We start from the raw sequence: 20,008 nt of genomic DNA, 5'->3' as shown, positions 1-20,008 counted from the left end.
GGAAGGGACCTCTCCCCCCCCCCCGCCCCGCCACATGCCAGAACAGGGGCTTGGAAAAATGAAGAGGTACACCCCCTCACCCAAAAAGAGCAATGGGGGCGAGGGGAAAACAGCCTTGAGCCTGGCCGCTTCCCTTCCCGAGGAATGATTCTGCCGAGTTTGCAGGGCACAATCTGATTGTATGCACACAAACGCACACCGTGCGCCCCCCCCGTCTGCTCTACCTGTTGAGTTGCTTCTGGAGCAGGTCCAGGCGGCCTTCCAGCTCGGCCCGGTGCCGCCTGCTCGAGGGGAGGCTGCCGCTGCCGGCCAGGGGAAGGTTGAGGGTGGGGTGGGCAGGAGTGGGGCAGCGAGGCAGCTCCTGGTACTGCCGTTCTCGGCTCTCAGTCCAGAAGCTGAAGATGTTCGACACGCCGGAAAAGGCCCCTGGGGGGGGAGACACAGGAGGGAGAAGGGGTGAGCCCCAGGGACTCCTCTGGGGGTCCCAGGGGTCCCTGCGAGGTGGGCAGGCCGACCCCCTACCGGGTCCCAGCAGCGGAGTGGGTGGCCCAAGCGAAGGAAGGTGCCACATCGTGCAGACGCCAAGTCCTTTCGCTCTTTCTGCTTCCCCATTGAGCTACGGATGGTGAGCAATGCCCGCCCCACAGCAGGCCTTACCAGAGAGCGGGTTGCAGGAGTTGCTGCTCTGCTGCTCAGGAGGGGCCGCAGCGGGAGGCACGGCAAGAGGCGCCATGGCCCTGTGGAAAGGTGACAGCTCCGTAATCCTGGAGACGGGGATGGGGGTCTCCTCCTCATCGCTGGAGGGGGCGCTGGAGGCTGCTGAGCTGCTGAGGCACGCCTCCCATCTGGGGCCAGCTGGCGACTGGCAGTTCTGGCCGAGGTGCAGGGCCTTGGCCTCGGACCTCGCTTCCCCCAGTTGCTCGTCTGCGGGACATGTAGGGAGAAAAAAAAAGCACTCTACGTGTGTCTCAGGAGCCCAGGGTGTGCGTGTTGTATCCTAGTAGCAGTTTCACACCAGGATTCCAAGCCAGGTGTGTCCGGGGGGGTCTTGAACACTCACAGTTTGCTCGCCAGGATCTACAAAGGCAGACAAAGCCCGGGCTCTGATGTGGGGAGAGGCAGAGGGGTCCCCGGAGGACAAGGCGTTTTTCTCCGGCCAACACTCACCTTTCTCGGTCCGCCGTCGGAAGGAGAGCTTGCGCCGTCGCAGGCGGTTGAAGCCCCCGTTCATCTCGTCGCTGCCGGGAGACCCCGGGATCATGTTGGTCTGCAAGGCCAAGCAGCTATTTCACTTGGGGAAGAGGCAAGATGCCAGAAGAGTCTAGGGAGCACCACGCGGGGCGTGGGTGGGGATAGCCCAGGCCCCGGGAGCCCCTGCTGAGCCACTCACATCTCGCAGGTTGAAGGTGATCTCCAGGTTGGACCAGAAATGATCCGAGAACTCCGGGTACATGTCCAGCACCTCCAGGAGATCTTCCCGGTGGATCTTGTGCAGGTCACAGTACGTCAGGGCGCGCACGTCCGCGTTGGACTTGCCCGGTCGGGCGTACAGGTTGAGTGGCTCCCCAAAGATATCGTTCTTCCCTGCAGGTGAGGAGGGGTGGGGTGGACAAAGAAGGCACAAGGGCGGTGGGACACCCACCAGAAGAGGCACGTCAGTTTCGCCGCGGTGACAAAACGCTTGGAGAAACGGAAGTAAATGCCGTTTCTCCTCGAGATGCCGCCTCAAGGTCACCCCGCTGGGAGAAGAAGGGAGCCACGTACCAAATGTCTCTCGGACTAACCGTTATGTCTGAACCTGATTGGTCATACTGGGGGGAGCAATGGGGGGGCAACGTTAAGGGAGGGAAAAGTACAACTTAGGGATTCGGCCAGGCGATTCTTAGTTCGGGATTTGCAATACTGCGATATACGGACCTCTAAGGATATTAGACCTTTCTCCCAAAAATAAAGCCAAGGACTGTTTCTATCTAGAGGTTTAAGCGCAACCACTTGATGAAGCAGGAGACCTTTTGCGATTTTGGAAGGAACCTTGGGAGATCATCTAGTCCAACCCCGTTTCAGCGGGAGACACTTCCAGAATCGTGGATTAACTGAGTTGGAAGGGACCTCAGAGGTCTTCTAGTCCAACCCGTTTAAGCAGGTGACCCTTCCAGAATCGTGGATTAACAGAGTTGGAAGGGACCTCAGAGGTCTTCTAGTCTAACCCCCTGCTCAAGCAGGAGACCTGGCCTACCCCTTTCCGGACAAGTGGCTGTCCAGCCTCTTCCTAAAAACCTCCACTTGACGGAGCACCCACAACCTCTAGTGGCGAGCTGTTCCACTGGTCGATTGTCCTCACTGTCAGGAGGTTTCTCCTTAATTCCACCTGACTTCTCTGCTCGATCGGTTTCTATCCGTAGCTTCTTGCCTTGCCTTCCGGTTCTTTTGGAAAATGTTGTCAAGTCAACAACACGCTCGTTTTATCTGAATCTGGATTTCCTGTTGACATTGCCTGTCAGCAGGTCGCAAAAGGGATCACATGACCCCGGGACACTGCTCCCGTCATAAAGACGAGCTCGTCAACAAGTTGCAAAAGGGGATCACACGACTTCGGGACATTGCTGTCATAAAAGACGAGCTTGTCAGCAGGTCGCAAAAGGGGATCACACTGCACCCGTTCCTAAAGACGAGCCAGTTGCCGAACGTCTGAATTTTGATCAGGTGACCGTGGGGGGATGCGGCGACGGTCGTTAAGCACCCGGTCCTAAGCCACTTTTCCCAGCGCCATCGCAACTTTGAACGGTCGCTAAAGGAACCGACGACTGAAAGGCTAACCAGCTGATGTAATGCAAGGCGGAGGGTGCAAGGATAGGATTGACTCAGCGGGGCCTGTGTCTCTTTAAGAGCAAGCAGGGTCTGTATCCCTTTAAGAGCCTGAGTATAAAAGGGAAGGCTTTGCTGCTGTCTCTCTCTCTCTCTCTCTCTCTCTCTCTTGTCCGTTTCCTGCTGCAACTGCTGTGTGTTCCACCCTGCTGTACTAGCCTGCATGTGTCTATTGTTCCTGGTGTACGATGCCGAAGATAGTCTAAGATAAGCTGTCATTTAATGTAGACCGCTGTTTGCTGTACTTACTCCTGGTTTATCTGTGCATGCTCTAACAGAGGATGCCCCGTATTCATCCGGGGCCCTGCCGCCTTCTCAAGGGCCGTTCTAGGGCCACTTTTTTGGGGGGGGTGTCCTTCCCATAAGACCCGAGGCGGAGCAGGGACTGGAGGGGGGGGAAAGACTTTTCCTCACCTAGAATGGCTACCACCATGTCCCCCCGTAGGATCTCGATGGAACCGCGGGAGATGAAGTAGAGGGCGGTGAGCACGTCCCCGGCGTGCACCAAGGTGTCCCCCGGAGGGGCGTGGGTGGTCTTGAACTTCATGGCCAAGGCCCGCAGGCAGCCTTTGCTGGCGCCCCGGAAGGGACGGCAGTTCTGCAGGAGGGTGCGGTTCAGGTGCAGGCAGATGTCGGCTTGCAGGCACTCGGGGAATCCCTTCAGCACCTGCAAGGGGTGTGTGGAGGGAAAGAGGGGGGAAGAGTTTGGATCAGGGGCCCAGGAAGCTTCTCCGCCCCTAACAACGTCCGCCCGCGACGATCAGAGAAAGGAGAGGCGGATCCAGTGCTCCGAAACGATTTTGCCAGAGTTCGCCAGCGACATTTTTGGCTTTTTGCGGACCAGCTGGGGAGGGGAGGGATGGGTGTGAGCAACGGGTGACCGCAAACGGAGGGCGTGAAACACGCGCTCTCTGCTACCCGGACAAGGGGGAGGGGGTTGCGTGCCCGTGCGTGCCCGCCCACCGCTTCTGCAGCCTGGTTCTGAACATCTCAAGGCCCAGGGGTTGGGGACCCGTTCTACTCTCTTTGGGGGTGCTAAAGGGAGAGACCCCAGTGGCACAGCCGCTTCAATGCCCCATAAGGGGGGGGAAACTGGACCCACAGCTCCCTGGTCACCTGGGCAGCAGAGACCCGCCAGGATCTCGTGTTGGGAGGGGGAGGGTGCAGAGACAACTCACCGCGTTCATGTCGATGCCGTTGGTGTAAGACCAGGCGTGCTGGAAATACTCTTCTAGGCGCTGGCGCAGGGGGTTGGGGATCTGGTGGAAGCGGATGAACTCTCGCACCCGTAGCATCTGGGTGTGGTAGCGGGCGGTGCCGGAGTACAGCCGCTGGATGATGGCCGACACGTTCCCAAAGATGCTGGCGTACATTAGGGCTGGCGAGAAGGAAGGCACCCGTCAGCTGCTATCATTCCCGGCGCCTGGAAAGGGTCCTGCTATCACTCCCGGCGCCTGGAAAGGGTCCTGCCTCACCCATTGGTACTCCTGGGGTGTCTCTCCATTCCCGGGCTCCCCCCTCAGCTCCCTACTACCTGGCAAATCAGAGTAGAAACTCCCCCTCCCAATCCAAGGGGTGACACGCTGCCCGCCACTGCGGTGCCCCGGGCGGGGCGGGAGAGAGGCTGCGCTTCGTCTTCGCTTCGTCCCAGCTTGTCCCGCCCGCCGAGGACGAGCAGAGCAAAGGGCGCCCGTTGCAAGGGGCATGCCGCCCACCCTCCGCCTCCCCAACTGGGCCCGCCCTCCCGACGGGTGGCACTCACAGCCAATCAGCATGACGCAGATGGAGAAGACCTTCTCTGGGTTGGTGTTGGGCGAGACGTTGCCGAAGCCGACGCTGGTGAGGCTGCTGAAGGTGAAGTAGAGGGCGGTGATGTACTTGTCCTTGATGCTGGGACCCAGGTGCGGGGTGCTCTCGTTGAAGGGCTTGCCGATCTGCCCGCCCAGCGAGTGGAGCCAGCCGATGGTCTTGCCCTCCATGTTGCCGATGGCGTACCAGATGCAGGCCAGCCAGTGCGCGATCAGGGCGAAGGTGCACATCAGCAGGAAGAGGACGGCCGCCCCGTACTCAGAGTAGCGGTCCAGCTTGCGGGCCACGCGCACCAGGCGCAACAGCCGTGCCGTTTTCAACAGGCCAATCAGGGTGGTGGTCTGGGTGGGGAAGAAGAGGCGGGGAGGGTGTCAATCTCCCGGTGGGGAAACGGGACAACTCGCTGCAGCCAATTCCACTTAATTATTACAAATACCTAAAAAAAATTATTTTAACGTTGACCGCTCACGTTCCGTTTGGTTCCTTCCTTTGGCACACCGAACGACGCGAAGCAAACCAAGGGATAACCGGCAAGCCAGCCCGGGTTTGTCAAAAACAGATCACGCCAAGCCAACCTTACTTCATTCGTCGACAAAGCAGCTAAACAAACAGACCAGCAAAACACAGTGGACGTAGTCCAGGCCTTTTCAACCTTTTCACCCATTGTACCACTTTTAGGATATGGCAACATCCGAGTATCACCAGTCGCCTAGCAAGGTGTCAAAAACCTTGTGGGGTGGGGGGGATGTCTGATTTTTATTTTTTCCCCCTCTGCTGGGTGATTGCAGCAGGTTTTGGTCACTTCACATGACCCTGGGACACCGTGACCGTCATAATGGCTTGGGTCCGGATTATCTGAGGGAACACCTGCTGCCGGCATCAACTTCCCATCGTCCTGTGCGCTCCCACAGGGAGGGCCTTCTTAGGGTGCCTCCGGTGAAGGATTGACTCCCAGAGAGAGGGCCTTCTCTGTGGGCGCGCCTGCCCTCTGGAACCAACTTCCGATGGAACTTAGGACTGCCTCCGACCTCCGCTCATTCTGCCGGGACCTGAAAGCTTGGCTCTTTGAGCTGTCGGGCCTAGACTGAGGGGTTTTAATTGAGTTTTAATGTTTTAATTTTTTTAAAATTTTGGGCTCTAAATTCAATTAATTGTTTTAATTAACTGTTTTAAATCTTCTAATTTTCGTATGGTATGATTTTAACTGCCCTGTAAACCGCCCTGAGTCCTACGGGAATAGGGTGGTATATAAATCAAAATAATAAATAAATAAATAAATAAATAAATAAATAAATAAATAAATAAGAATCAAAATAATAAATAAATAAATAAATAAATAAATAAATAAATAAATAAATATGAATCAGTTGCCAAGCATCTGAATGCAAATCACAAGACCCTGAAGATGCTCCAACTTTCCAGCTGATCGGTGCTTCTTCTGGGCTCAGAAGCACCAGGATCAGCGCCAAGCTCCAGCTGGAGTCTGACGCTGATCCTGGCACTTCCGCTGAGCCCTGACAGCCCTGCAGCACCAGCCGTCTCTCGCTCAGGCTTGTGCGGCGCTGCCACCGGTTCAGCTCATTCCCTTCCTCTGCTACCACTTCTCTAGGATGGTCACGTACCACCTGCCAGGTGCCCATGTACCACAGGTGGTCCCCGTACCACTGGTTGAAAAGCCCTGACCTAGTATACTCAGACTTCGGTAAGGCATTTGACAAGGTAGACCGCAACCTACTCCTCGGTAAAGCTAGGAAAAGGCGGAATGGACGACGTCACCGCCAGATGGTTCTGCGGCTGGCTGGCAAACCGTACTCGACGAGTAGTCCTCAACGGCGCCACATCCACACGGAGGGACGGAAGCAGCGGGGGTACCACAAGGTTCCGTCTTAGGCCCAGGACTCTTCAATATCTTCATCAATGATATAAGACAAGGGAACTCATCAAATTTGCAGGTGACACCAAGCTGGCAGGAGTAGCCAGCACCCCAGAAGACCCAACTCAGGTTTGCAAAAGATCTCGACAAACTCGAAAAACGTGCCCTGTCCAACAGAATGAGTTTCAACGCGGAGAAAAAGCAAAGTTTTACATTTAGGCAGGAAAAATCAAAGGTGCAAGTCCAGACCGTGGGAGGTAAAAGTAAAGGTAAAGGTTCCCCCGCACATGCGTGCTAGTCGTTTCCGAATCTAGGAGCCGGTGCTCATCTCTGTTTCAAAGCCGAAGAGCCAGCGCTTGTCCGAGGACGTCTCCGTGGTCATGTGGCTGGCGTGACTAGATGCCAAAGGCGCACGGAACGCTGTTACCTCCCACCGGAGCGGTCCCTATTTTTCTACTTGCATTTTTACGTGTTTTCGAACTGCTAGGTTGGCAGAAGCTGGGACGCGTAACAGGCGCTCACTCTGTTACGCGGCACTTGGGATTCGACCCGCCAAACTGCCGACCTTCTGATCGACAAGCTCAGCGTCCTAACCCACTGAGCCACCGCGTCCCTTTTAGACTGAGGGAGACCTGGCTCAAAAACGGTAACTGGGAGATGGACCTCGGAGTCCCAGTGGGCGATCCCTTGACCACGAGCCAGCCGTGTGCAGCCGCTGCCAAAAAAAAAAGCCAACACAATCCTGGGTTGTATAAACAGAGGCCTAGAATCAAGATCACACGAAGTCTTAGTGCCGCTTTATAAAAACCCTCGCGAGGCCACACCTGGAATATCGCAGCCAATTTTGGTCACCGTATCACCAAAAAGATGCGGAGCGTTTGGAAAAAAATCAGAGAAGAGCAATGAAGAGCATCCCCAAAGAAGAGGGGGGGGTCACGTTATTCTCCAAAGCACCAGAGGGCAGGACGAGAAACAACGGTTGGAAACTGACCAAAGAGAGAAGCCACCTGGAATTAAGGAGAAACTTCCTGACAACGAGGACAATCAACCAGTGGAACTGCTGGCCACCAGAAATTGTGGGCGCCCCATCACGGCAGATTTTTAAGAAGAGGCTAGACAGTCCCTTGTCTGAGATGGTATAGCTTTCTCCTGCTCGAGCAGGGGGCTGGACTAGAAGACCTCCACGGTCCCTTCCAGCTCTACTCTCTTCTATGCACGTAACGATTCTTTTCCCATCGTTTCTCTGAGATCAGTGTAACATTTCTCCTGCAATGAGCTGCTGGCCCGTGGCGAGTTGTCACAGACCCCTCCCAGGTCTTGGCCTTAGCCGGGACCACCCACAGTGTACCCCGGAAACCTTTTCGCAGGCTCTTTCCGCCCCACAAGGGTTTTTTTTGGGGGGGGCAAGCAAACTGTAAGTGGGGATTCTCAGAGGTTGCAAAGAGGTGGACCGGTGGGGTGGGGAGTGGGGATGGTTTGGCACGAGCGGCAGACAAACGTCCCCTCTGCTCGCGCCAGCAGAGCGGTGTTCACACGCTCGCCTGCTCCATTTAGCACAGGGAGGTGTGCGTGCACGCTCATTGGCCACTTCTGCGGATCGCTTCCAAACGTGTCAAGGGCTGGTGGGTGGGCCACGGCCTGGGGGGGGGTTTGGGGACCCCTGGCAAAGAGGAGCCAAATTGTGAAGCTACATCTTCATTCGGGGAACTCTCTTTGAACCACAGGACATCTGCGGCTCTTCCTGCTGCTCCCCTGGCTTAACTCAGCTTCTCCCACCGGGGACGCAGCCCCTCCGCTAAAGGCCTGCCCCCTCCCACCGCTAGCCATCCCCCACGTCTCCCTCCAGCTGTCAACAGTGGGTCTCTCTTCCCTACCCCCCCCCACCCAGGGCAAAACCACTCACTGCTGCCCAGAAGGGGAGGGAGGCGAAGATCTGAGCCGCCCGTGAGCGCGGCCGATCCTTGCCGTCTCTCCGGGTGACCCGGATCCTCCGTGCGGGCTGCCCCAGGGAACCGTCACATGCCTCTGCCCGCACGATTTCCTCCGTCCTCCCTCTGGGGCAGACGTAGTTTCTCTCCACAGCCGAGGGGAGCCTGCGGGGGGGCCTGGAGGCAGCCACGCCAGCTTCAGCGAAGAGACAAAGCCGTCCAGATGCGAGGTCCCCAACCTTTGGGACGCCAGGGGCCGGTTCTGTGGCGACAGGTTATTCCGCAGACCGGAGGGTGCGTGGTTTTGTGTGCTGCCTGCATCCCGTGGAGGGGGCTTTGCTTGTTTGTGCGGACCGGTTGCTGGCACGCCGCAGCCCGGCACTAGTCCACGGACTGGGGGTTGTGGACCCCCGGTCTAGACGGCCAGCCGTGCCAGCAAGGTCACTCTTCTCCCTCTGGCTTGCCAGCTTCAATCTTTCCTCCCCCTTCTCGTTGCAGGCAGACATCCAACTGATCCATTTTGGCTCGATCAATATAAAAACTGCCCGCCGTCGGGAAGTCGGCGCCTGCCAAGCTCCTGTTGGTCAGGAAGAACAACAAGCGAACATCTGGCGTGCCAAAACCACAGCCTCCGCCTTGCCGCCTTGCGCCTCTTTCGCCCTTCAGAGTCCCAGAAAGTCAAAAGCTCTCCGGGATCATAAAATAACTTTTTTAAAAAAAGCCAAAACTGTCTCGATTTTTCCTAACCCGACACGGTACAGTTAGTGCTCAACGTACAGCGGTTTATTTCGTGACCGTTCAAAGTTACACTGGCACTGGAAAAAAGCGACTTAGGATCGTCTTATCGCAGCAGCAGCCCCCGGATCGCGGGATCAAAATTCATCCGCTTGGCCACCGATTCCTATTTGTGACGGGGTGCAGTGTCCTGGGCGTGGGTGTGTCACGCGATTCCCCCTTTCGCGACTGACAAAGTCAACAGGGAAGCCAGAATTCGCCCGGCAACCGTGGCGCTCACTTAAAAACTGCGTAGATTCCCGTCACGAAAGTGGCAAAAGAGAGGTCGTCAAAAACCGGGACGAAACTCACTTAAGGACTGTTGCCGTGTCCCAAGGTCACGCGATTCCCCTTTCGCGACCGACAAAGTCAAAGGGGAAGCCAGAATTCGCCCGGCGACCGTGTCGCTCACTTAACAACTGCGTGGATTCCCGTCACGAAAGTGGGAAAAGAGAAGTCATCAAAAACCGGGACGAAACTCACTTAAGGACCGTTGCCGTGTCCCAAGGTCACATGGTCCCCCTTTGGCAACCCTCTGACCGGGGAAGCCTGATTCACTTACCAACCAGGTGACTTAACAACTGTGGTGATTCACCGTGGCAAGAAAAGTGTTGCAAAATGGGGCAAAATTTGTTTCGCTGACGTTGCGCTTAGCCGCGGAGAAGCGGGGCTCCGTTGTACGCCATATGTCAAGGACTGCTCATTCTCTGTACGCTTTTCGTAAGAAGTGGCAAACGAGGCTGGCCACCAAAGGTTGCTCCTCACCCTGAGCCGGTACAGCTTTTCTCGCCGTAGGGCCCTCTCCCATCAGCGGACCCGAGCTCGTAGACACATCGCCCGCCCATCCGTCCGCACATCCCCCATCCACACACCCCGGTACCTCTTCCGAGCCGGAGCCAAAGATGAGCAGGTCGAAGGGGATGGCGGCCACCATGTCGATCAGGAACCAGCCCTTGAAGTAGTGGATGGCGATCTTGCCCGGATGGCTGACCACCTCCTCGTTGGAGTTGACGTAGGTGGTGCGGAAGTTGATCAGGATGTCAATGATGAACATGATGTCCACAATCAGGTCCACCACATTGAGCGCGCTGCAGGAGTAGCTACAGGCCCGGTGGTCCCGCCCCTCCTGGTTGTTCAGCAAGAAGGCGGCCGAGTAAGGGGTGAAGATGGCCGTGTAGATGACCAGCAGCAGGATCAGCCAATCCCAGACCGCCTTGAAGGGGCTGTAGTGCAGGATGGTCCACTTGTGGATGCGGGGGGCCTGCAGCTTGTACTCGGGCAGCACGTCAGCGCCCAGGGACAGCACCTGGTGGGGCGGGGAAAGGAGGAGGCAATGTGAGCAACTCCAAACTCAACCCCCTCCTCCCCCAGGGTCACAGGCCCGTCCAATCCAGCCGCACCCCAACTCCGCGCTAGCTCTCCTTTCTGGATGTGCCTTCCGGGCCGCCCCCAAATTCTGCACCAGCTCCCCTTCCTGGTCTGCCACGAGGTGGGGGTGGCTTTGAGCTCTCCCCACCAGGCTGCCCTAGCGTGCGAGTCAGCTCTCCCAACGGCGGCCGCAAACGCCAAACGGAACTAGCCCGATGCTCCGTTCTGACCTCCCCCTCGGCAGAACGACGCCCCGTTCTGACTTCACCGGACAAAGGGTAACCACACTCCAGAGTTTTACATCTCTCAAAGTCCCCTCCCCTTGCGTGGGGCAAATCCTGCTCGCCACCCAACCCAGGTCTCACTCCCTTGTGGAAGGGAGGGAGGTTCTGAGGACCCCCCCACCGTCCATCCATCTGCAGCACAGGGGCGGACAGATCAACGGCATCCCCAGGTGCATCGGAAGTCTGGCTTCCCTGGCTGCTGACCGCAGGCTGCCCGGCCTTGCATTGAGCCGTGATTTGTCTGAAATGGTAGAGGGTTTCCCGCCTGAGCAGGGGGTTGGACTGGATGACCTCCAAGGTCCCTTCCAACTCAATGATCCTGGAAGGGTTTCCTGCTGGAGCAGGGGGTTGGACTGGATGACCTCCAAGGTCCCTTCCAGCTCAATGATCCTGTAAGGGTCTCCTGCTGGAGGAGGGGTTTGGACTAGATGACCTCCAAAGTCCCTTCCAACTCAATGATCCTGGAAGGGTCTCCTGTGGAGCAGGGGGTTGGACTGGATGACCTCTAAGGTCCCTTCCAACTCAATGATCCTGGAAGGGTCTCCTGTGGAGCAGGGGGTTGGACTGGATGACCTCTAAGGTCCCTTCCAACTCAATGATCCTGGAAGGGTCTCCTGCTGGAGCAGGGGGTTGGACTGGATGACCTCCAAGTTCCCTTCCAACTCAATGATCCTGTAAGGGTCTCCTGTGGAGCAGGGGGTTGGACTGGATGACCTCTAAGGTCCCTTCCAACTCAATGATCCTGGAAGGGTCTCCTGCTGGAGCAGGGGGTTGGACTGGATGACCTCCAAGTTCCCTTCCAACTCAATGATCCTGTAAGGGTCTCCTGTGGAGCAGGGGGTTGGACTGGATGACCTCTAAGGTCCCTTCCAACTCAATGATCCTGGAAGGGTCTCCTGCTGGAGCAGGGGGTTGGACTGGATGACCTCCAAGGTCCCTTCCAGCTCAAGGATTCTGTAAGGGTCTCCTGTGGAGCAGGGGGTTGGACTGGATGACCTCCAAGGTCCCTTGTAACCCAATGATCCCGTCAGGCTGTCCTGCTGGAGCAGGGGGTTGGACTGGATGACCTCCGAGCTCCCTTCCAAAGGATTCCTCCCGGGGGTCCCCGCGCACCGTCGGCCAGGTTGCCACCCCCCCCCCCCCGAGCCAGAAGTAGCTGGCCGGGAAGTGGGGAGCGAGCAAATTATTTGCTGGGGGGGGGGAGGGAAATCTTACCCAGCCTGCTCTGCTCCCAAAAGAGGCAGCCCCCCCAACTCAACCCCCCCTCCCCGCCAGTCAGACGGGGGGGAGGGAGGGAGCACCGGGGCAGCCCCGCCTCTGCCAGCTGTCCCCCCCCAAATTCAGGGCCCCCCCCCACGCCTCCCCAGGAGCAACAGAGCCAGGAGGGCCGTCGGCTCAGCCTGGCGATTTTGGCGCCAGACGGGCTGGGAAAACACGCCAGGAATGGGGAGGGGGGAGAGACGGAAGCATGCTGGGGGGGGTAGCAAAGCCCAAGGCCTCCCCCAATTGGGGGAGAGAAAGAGGGAGGGAGGGAAGAGAGAGAGAGAGAGAGAGAGAGAGAGAGAGAGAGAGAGAGAAGGAGCAAGAGAGGGAAAGAAAGAGGGAGAGAGAGAAAGGGAGAGAGAGAGAAAGAGGGAGGGAGAGAAAGAGAGAGAGAGAGAAAGAGGGAGGGAAAGAAAGGGAGAGAGAGGGAAAGAGGGAAGGAGAGAGAGAGAAGGAGCAAGAGAGAGGGAAAGAAAGAGGGAGAGAGAGAAAGGGAGAGAGAGAGAAAGAGGGAGGGAAAGAAAGGGAGAGAGAGGGAAAGAGGGAAGGAGAGAGAGAGAAGGAGCAAGAGAGAGGGAAAGAAAGAGGGAGAAAGGGAGAGAGAGAGAAAGAGGGAAAGATAGAAAGGGAGAGAGAGGGAAAGAGGGAAGGAGAGAGAGAGAAGGAGCAAGAGAGAGGGAAAGAAAGAGGGAGAGAGAGAAAGGGAGAGAGAGAGAAAGAGGGAGGGAAAGAAAGGGAGAGAGAGGGAAAGAGGGAAGGAGAGAAAGAGAGAGAGAAAGAGAGAGGGAAAGAAAGAGGGTGAGAGAGAAAGGGAGAGAGAGAGAAAGAGGGAGGGAAAGAAAGGGAGAGAGAGGGAAAGAGGGAAGGAGAGAAAGAGAGAGAGAAAGAGAGAGGGAAAGAAAGAGGGTGAGAGAGAAAGGGAGAGAGAGAGAAAGAGGGAGGGAAAGAAAGGGAGAGAGAGGGAAAGAGGGAAGGAGAGAAAGAGAGAGAGAAAGAGAGAGGGAAAGAAAGAGGGAGAGAGAGAAAGGGAGAGAGAGAGAAAGAGGGAGGGAAAGAAAGAGAGAGAGAGGGAAAGAGGGAAGGAGAGAAAGAGAGAGAGAAAGAGAGAGGGAAAGAAAGAGGGAGAGAGAGAAAGGGAGAGAGAGAGAAAGAGGGAGGGAAAGAAAGGGAGAGAGAGGGAAAGAGGGAAGGAGAGAAAGAGAGAGAGAAAGAGAGAGGGAAAGAAAGAGGGAGAGAGAGAAAGGGAGAGAGAGAGAAAGAGGGAGGGAGAGAAAGAGAGAGAGAAAGAGGGAGGGAGAGAGGGAGAGAGAAGGAGCAAGAGAGAGGGAAAGAAAGAGGGAGAGAGAGAAAGGGAGAGAGAGAGAAAGAGGGAGGGAAAGAAAGGGAGAGAGAGGGAAAGAGGGAAGGAGAGAAAGAGAGAGAGAAAGAGAGAGGGAAAGAAAGAGGGAGAGAGAGAAAGGGAGAGAGAGAGAAAGAGGGAGGGAGAGAAAGAGAGAGAGAAAGAGGGAGGGAGAGAGGGAGAGAGAAGGAGCAAGAGAGAGGGAAAGAAAAAGGGAGAGAGAGAAGGAGCAAGAGAGATGGAGAGAAAGAGAGAGAGAGAGAAAGAGGGAGGGAAAGAAAGAGAAAGAGGGAAGGAAAGAGGGAGGGAGAGAAAGAGAGACAGAGAGAGAAAGAAAAAGAAAGGGAGCGAGAGAGAGAAAGAGAGAGAGAGAGGGAAAGAGGAGGCGGAGGAGAGAGAGGCCACCTGACCGTCAGGCCTCGCACCCACAATGCCGCTGCCCCGGCCTGCCCAGTTCCACTAAACCAGAGTGGGCTAGGGGGGGTTACAAGAACTGGGGGGGGAGAGATAAGACCCCCCCCAAAAAAACCTCCAGAGTGCTTGGCTGAGCTTCCTTCATTCCCCAGAAGAGCAACAGGGACTCTCTCTCTCTGTCTCTCTGTGCATTCGCGCGTGTGTGTGTGTGTGTGTGTGTGTGTGTGTGTGTGTGTGTGTCTCCATCTGGTCTCTTTTCAGCTGGGGATGTGGGGGGGGGGGAAACAGACAGCTTTGCCCCTCCCCGCTCCCCGGAGCTAAAATTAGCCACAATTGCGCCGGCCCGGCCAGCTAGCCGGGTCGCCGTGCACCAAATTGGGACAAAAAACGCTTGGAAATGCCAAGCTGGGGAGTGTTGTGCGTCTTTGCGCGTGTGTGCGTGCGCGCCTCGGCCTGGCGTGGGAGAGCAAGCTCTTCCTGGCCCCCCCCACCCCACCCCGACCAGGCTTTCGCACTCGGGACGCCCAGGGCACCAAGAGAGAAAGAGAGAGAAAAAAACAAAACAGGAGAGCCTCCAGCTTTTTAGAGCAACCCGCAGCAAGCGGTCGCACAACCGAATCTCGGGGATGCTGAAGGACCCACACAGGGCAATCGGGAGTTGTCGGTGTGTCTTGACAGCTTCGGGGGCCGGCTAGATGGGGGAGATGGGTCCGAGAGGGAGGGGCCGGGCGTAGGCCCCGCCCGCCTGACCAGATTTGGGGCCTGCCAACTGGGGTGCGTGTGTCTTTGTGAGTGTGTGTGTGTGTGTGTGTGTGTGTGTGTGTGTGTGTGTATGTGGTCCCCCCCCCGTCTACCTCTGGGGTCTCCTTCCTGCCCCTCCCCTGGCACTCGGGGGGGGAGGGGGGGCCGGAAGGAGCAAGGTACAGTTGTGTGCCTTTGTGTGTTTGTGTGTGTGTGTGTGTGTGTCTGTGCGCACTTCCCCATTCCCAAGGTGGTTTTCCCGGATCTACCTCTGGGGTCTCCTTCCTGCCCCTCCCCTAGCACTCAGGGGGGGAGGGGGGGCTGGAAGGAGCAGGGTACAGTTGTGTGTCTTTGTGTGTTTGTGTGTGTGTGTGTGTGTGTGTGTGTGTGTGTGTGCGCACTTCCCCATTCCCAAGGTGGTTTTCCCGGGTCTACCTCTGGGGTCCCCTTCCTGCCCCTCCCCTGGCACTCAGGGGGGGAGGGGGACCTGGGAGGAGCAAGGTACAGTTGTGTGTCTGTCTGTGTGTGTGTGTGTGTGTGTTTGTGTGTCTTTGTGTGTTTGTGTGTGTGTGTCTGTGCGTGGGCACTTCCCCGTTCCCGAGGAGGATGGGTGGTCCCCCTCCCCCGTCTACCTCTGGGGTCTCCTTCCTGCCCCTCCCCTGGCACTCAGGGGGGGGGCTGGGAGGGGTAGGGTACAGTTGTGTGTCTTTGTGTGTGTGTGTGTGTCTGTGTGTGTGTGTGTGTGTGTTTGTGTGTGTGTGTGTGTATCTTCTCAGCCTGCTTTCCTGCCAGCCCTGGAGGGGGAGGGGGCTGCGTATGGGGGGGTCGTCTTCCTGGTTGTTGTGCAGCTCAAATGGGCTGTTCGGGGGTGGGTGGGTTCCGAGAGATCCACTATCCGGTCCCTTTTAAGGCAGGGCTCTCTGACCTTGGCCGCTTAAAAAGACTTCAGGACTTCAACTCCCAGAATTCCCCTCACCCGCCAGCCAAGCTTCCCTAACGGAGGATTCTCCAACCTTGGCCGCTTAAAAAGACTTCAGGACTTCAACTCCCAGAATTCCTCCGCCAGCCAGGCTTCCCTAAGGGAGGATTCTCCAACCTTGGCCGCTTAAAAAGACTTCTGGACTTCAACTCCCAGAATTCCCCCCACCCGCCAGCCAGGCTTCCCTAAGGGAGGATTCTCCAACCTGGGCTGCTTAAAAAGACTTCAGGACTTCAACTCCCAGAATTCCTCCGCTAGCCAGGCTTCCCTAAGGGAGGATTCTCCAACCTGGGCCGCTTAAAAAGACTTCTGGACTTCAACTCCCAGAATTCCCCCCACCCGCCAGCCAGGCTTCCCTAAGGGAGGATTCTCCAACCTTGGCCGCTTAAAAAGACTTCAGGACTTCAACTCCCAGAATTCCTCCGCCAGCCAGGCTTCCCTAAGGGAGGATTCTCCAACCTTGGCCGCTTAAAAAGACTTCAGGACTTCAACTCCCAGAATTCCTCCGCCAGCCAGGCTTCCCTAAGGGAGGATTCTCCAACCTTGGCCGCTTAAAAAGACTTCTGGACTTCAACTCCCAGAATTCCTCCGCTAGCCAGGCTTCCCTAAGGGAGGATTCTCCAACCTGGGCTGCTTAAAAAGACTTCTGGACTTCAACTCCCAGAATTCCTCCACTAGCCAGGCTTCCCTAAGGGAGGATTCTCCAACCTTGGCCGCTTAAAAAGACTTCTGGACTTCAACTCCCAGAATTCCCCTCACCCGCCAGCCAGGCTTCCCTAAGGGAGGATTCTCCAACCTGGGCTGCTTAAAAAGACTTCAGGACTTCAACTCCCAGAATTCCTCCACTAGCCAGGCTTCCCTAAGGGAGGATTCTCCAACCTTGGCCGCTTAAAAAGACTTCTGGACTTCAACTCCCAGAATTCCCTCCCCCTGCCAGCCAGGCTTCCCTAACGGAGGATTCTCCAACCTTGGCCGCTTAAAAAGACTTCAGGACTTCAACTCCCAGAATTCCTCCGCTAGCCAGGCTTCCCTAAGGGAGGATTCTCCAACCTTGGCCGCTTAAAAAGACTTCTGGACTTCAACTCCCAGAATTCCCTCCCCCTGCCAGCCAGGCTTCCCTAACGGAGGATTCTCCAACCTGGGCCGCTTAAAAAGACTTCTGGACTTCAACTCCCAGAATTCCTCCGCCAGCCAGGCTTCCCTAAGGGAGGATTCTCCAACCTTGGCCGTTTAAAAAAACCGGTGGACTTCAACTCCCAGAATTCCTCAGCCAGCTACCAGCACCAGACGGGCTGGTAGTGAGGTGTGTGTGTGTGGAAAACACCCAGGAGCAGGGAGTGGGGAATTCTGGGAGTTGAAGTCCAGAAGTGGCCAAGGTTGCCGAGACCCCAGCCTTAAAAGGGACCGGATGGTGGATCTCTCGGAGCCCAGAACCCTAACTGAGCCGCAGGACAGCCCCCCCGACCCCCCTGGATAATGAATTGACCCGCCCCGCCCCTGCAGCACCCACCCCCCCTCCCCGCTCCAAGGTCGGCTAGGGAATTCTGGGAGTCGAAGTCCACAAACCTTCGCCTCTCTTCATCAGCAGAGAAAAACCCGAAGCCGAGACTCGGAGAGCTGGCAAATCTCCCCGCCGGGTCCTTCAGAAGGGGATCCGGCCGCCCGACTTCAAGGATCTAGTGGCGGGTAGTTCCAGAGGACACCCCCCCCGACATTCCGATCCACTTGATCCCAGCCTCCTCAACGCCCACCCCCCACCCCCACCCCGCTTCCACCTGCCGCTTTAATTGGCCGATTAGTTTACAACAGGGGTCTTCCAACTTGGCCCTTTGATGACTTGTGGACTTCAACTCCCAGAATTCCTCAGCCAGCGTGCCTCACTGAGGAATTCTGGGAGTTGAAGTCCACAAGTCACAAAAGGGCCAAGTTGGAAGACCCCTGGTTTACAATAAAACTTTATAGGAGGGGGGCAAGGAAGCCCCTCCCCAAATGGGGAAGGGGGGGGCGGGAGAGGAGGGGAGGAGCGGCTCTTTTGTTGAAAAACCACAACAACACACACACACACAAACCAAAGACACAAAAAAAAACCCGACAACAAAAAAACCCATTTGAGAAAAGTGGAAAGTCAATGCAACGAAATCACACACACACAACACACATACTTCTACTTCAGCCCCGCCCCCTCATTTGAGAAAAGCGGAAAGTCAATGCAACAAAATAATACACATATACACACACAACACACATACTTCTACTTCAGACCCCCCCTATTTGAGAATAGGCGGAAAGTTAATGCAACACAATCACACACACACACACACACTCTTCTTCTTCAGCCCCCATTTGAGAAAAGCGGAAAGTCAATGCAACACAATCACACACACACACACACACACACACACACACACACACACTCTTCTTCAGATCCCCCATTTGAGAAAAGGCGGAAAGTCAATGCAACACAATCACACACACACACACACTTCTTCTTCAGATCCCCCATTTGAGAAAAGGCGGAAAGTCAATGCAACACAATCACACACACACACACACTTCTTCTTCAGATCCCCCATTTGAGAAAAGGCGGAAAGTCAATGCAACACAATCACACACATACACACACACACACATTTCTTCAGATTCCCCATTTGAGAAAAGCGGAAAGTCAATGCAACACAATCACACACACACACACACACACACACTCTTCTTCAGATCCCCCATTTGAGAAAAGGCGGAAAGTCAATGCAACGAAATCATACACGCACAACACACATACTTCTACTTCAGACCCCCCCTATTCGAGAATAGGCGGAAAGTTAATGCAACACAATCACACACACACACACACACACACACACACACTCTTCTTTAGATCCCCCATTTGAGAAAAGGCGGAAAGTCAATGCAACACAATCACACACACACACACACACACTTCTTCTTCAGATCCCCCATTTGAGAAAAGGCGGAAAGTCAATGCAACACAATCACACACACACACACACACACACACTGTTCTTCTTCTTCAGCCCCCCCATTTGAGAAAAGCGGAAAGTCAATGCAACGAAATCACACACACACAACACACATACTTCTACTTCAGACCCCCCCTATTCGAGAATAGGCGGAAAGTTAATGCAACACAATCACACACACACACACACACACACACACACACTCTTCTTTAGATCCCCCATTTGAGAAAAGGCGGAAAGTCAATGCAACACAATCACACACACACACACACACACTTCTTCTTCAGATCCCCCATTTGAGAAAAGGCGGAAAGTCAATGCAACACAATCACACACACACACTGTTCTTCTTCTTCAGCCCCCCATTTGAGAAAAGCGGAAAGTCAATGCAACGAAATCACACACACACAACACACATACTTCTACTTCAGACCACCCCTATTCGAGAATAGGCGGAAAGTTAATGCAACACAATCACACACACACACTCTTCTTCTTCAGACCCCCCCCCCCACTTGAGAAAAGGCATAAAGTCAATGCAACAAACAAACACACACACACACACACAAAGGCGCCTGAGCCTCCGCGGAGCCTCTGAGCATGGCCAAAGTGCCCAAGTCTTCTCTCCGTAGCCCCCTCCCCACCAGACCCCCCCCTTGCCTCTTCCATCCCGGCCCCGCCCACTCCCACGGAGAGCCCCCCCCCGTCTCCCGGCTGCACGACCCCGACCCCCCCCCCTCCCTCCCCGCAGGGCGCTCGGCCGAGCCTCTGAGCATGGGCAAAGTGCCTTTCCGCCCCTCCTGGAACCCAGACCCGAGAGAAATCCCGGGGGGGGGAGAAAAAGAGGGGGTGTTTCTCTCTCTTTCTGGCCCCCCCCCGCCCTTCAAGCCAGGCACCTCCTGAGCCACCAAGCTGGAGATGCGGACGGCCCGGCGGACACGCGTGTCCTTGCCCTCCGCGCTGGTCGTCTGGATGGGCTGGCGCGCGTCTCGAGCCCGGGGCATCCCGGCTGGAGGGAGGGAAGGAGGGAGATGGGGGTCGGGGTGGGGGGGGGTCCCGGCTGCTGCTGCTCAGATTGGGGGGGGCGCGGCCCAAACAGCAGCCGGGCTGCCACATCTGGCCGGACCCCTCCTCCTTCTTCTTCTCCTCCTCCGGCGGGAGGGCGGCTGGCAGAGGGAACAGCCGCCGGCTCTTTCCCCCCCCTCCCTTCCCTCCTCCTGGCCCCGCCCCTTTCTCCAAGCTGCCCAGGAGGAGGGAGGGGGGAGCAACGGGAGGGGGAGGGCTGGGGGGGCGGGGCCGGGACACGACCACGCCCACCCCGCGTCCGGAACCCCCCCCTCCAGTCACCTCTGCATGCGGGAGATAGAGAGAGAGAGAGAGAGAGAGAGAGAGT

At 56.5% G+C, this 20,008-nt stretch overlaps 1 protein-coding gene across 1 annotated transcript in view; it reads right to left on the bottom strand.

Moving 5' to 3' along the window:
* Positions 1–20,008, bottom strand: part of KCNH2 (potassium voltage-gated channel subfamily H member 2) — a gene marked incomplete at both ends in the record, with an annotated part of 58,098 nt that overhangs the window by 761 nt on the left and 37,329 nt on the right. The window contains 8 exons of the mRNA XM_081344946.1: positions 225–426; positions 658–924; positions 1,168–1,267; positions 1,391–1,584; positions 3,280–3,532; positions 4,044–4,243; positions 4,628–5,015; positions 10,130–10,555. Of these exons, the coding sequence (XP_081201072.1) occupies positions 225–426; positions 658–924; positions 1,168–1,267; positions 1,391–1,584; positions 3,280–3,532; positions 4,044–4,243; positions 4,628–5,015; positions 10,130–10,555 (2,030 nt within the window). The remainder of the gene's footprint in view (positions 1–224; positions 427–657; positions 925–1,167; positions 1,268–1,390; positions 1,585–3,279; positions 3,533–4,043; positions 4,244–4,627; positions 5,016–10,129; positions 10,556–20,008) is intronic.

The sequence above is a fragment of the Vipera berus genome (genome assembly GCF_964194415.1).
Source record: "Vipera berus genome assembly, chromosome: Z".
NCBI classification, from domain to species: domain Eukaryota; kingdom Metazoa; phylum Chordata; class Lepidosauria; order Squamata; family Viperidae; genus Vipera; species Vipera berus.
This window is presented reverse-complemented; position numbering and strand designations above follow the sequence as displayed.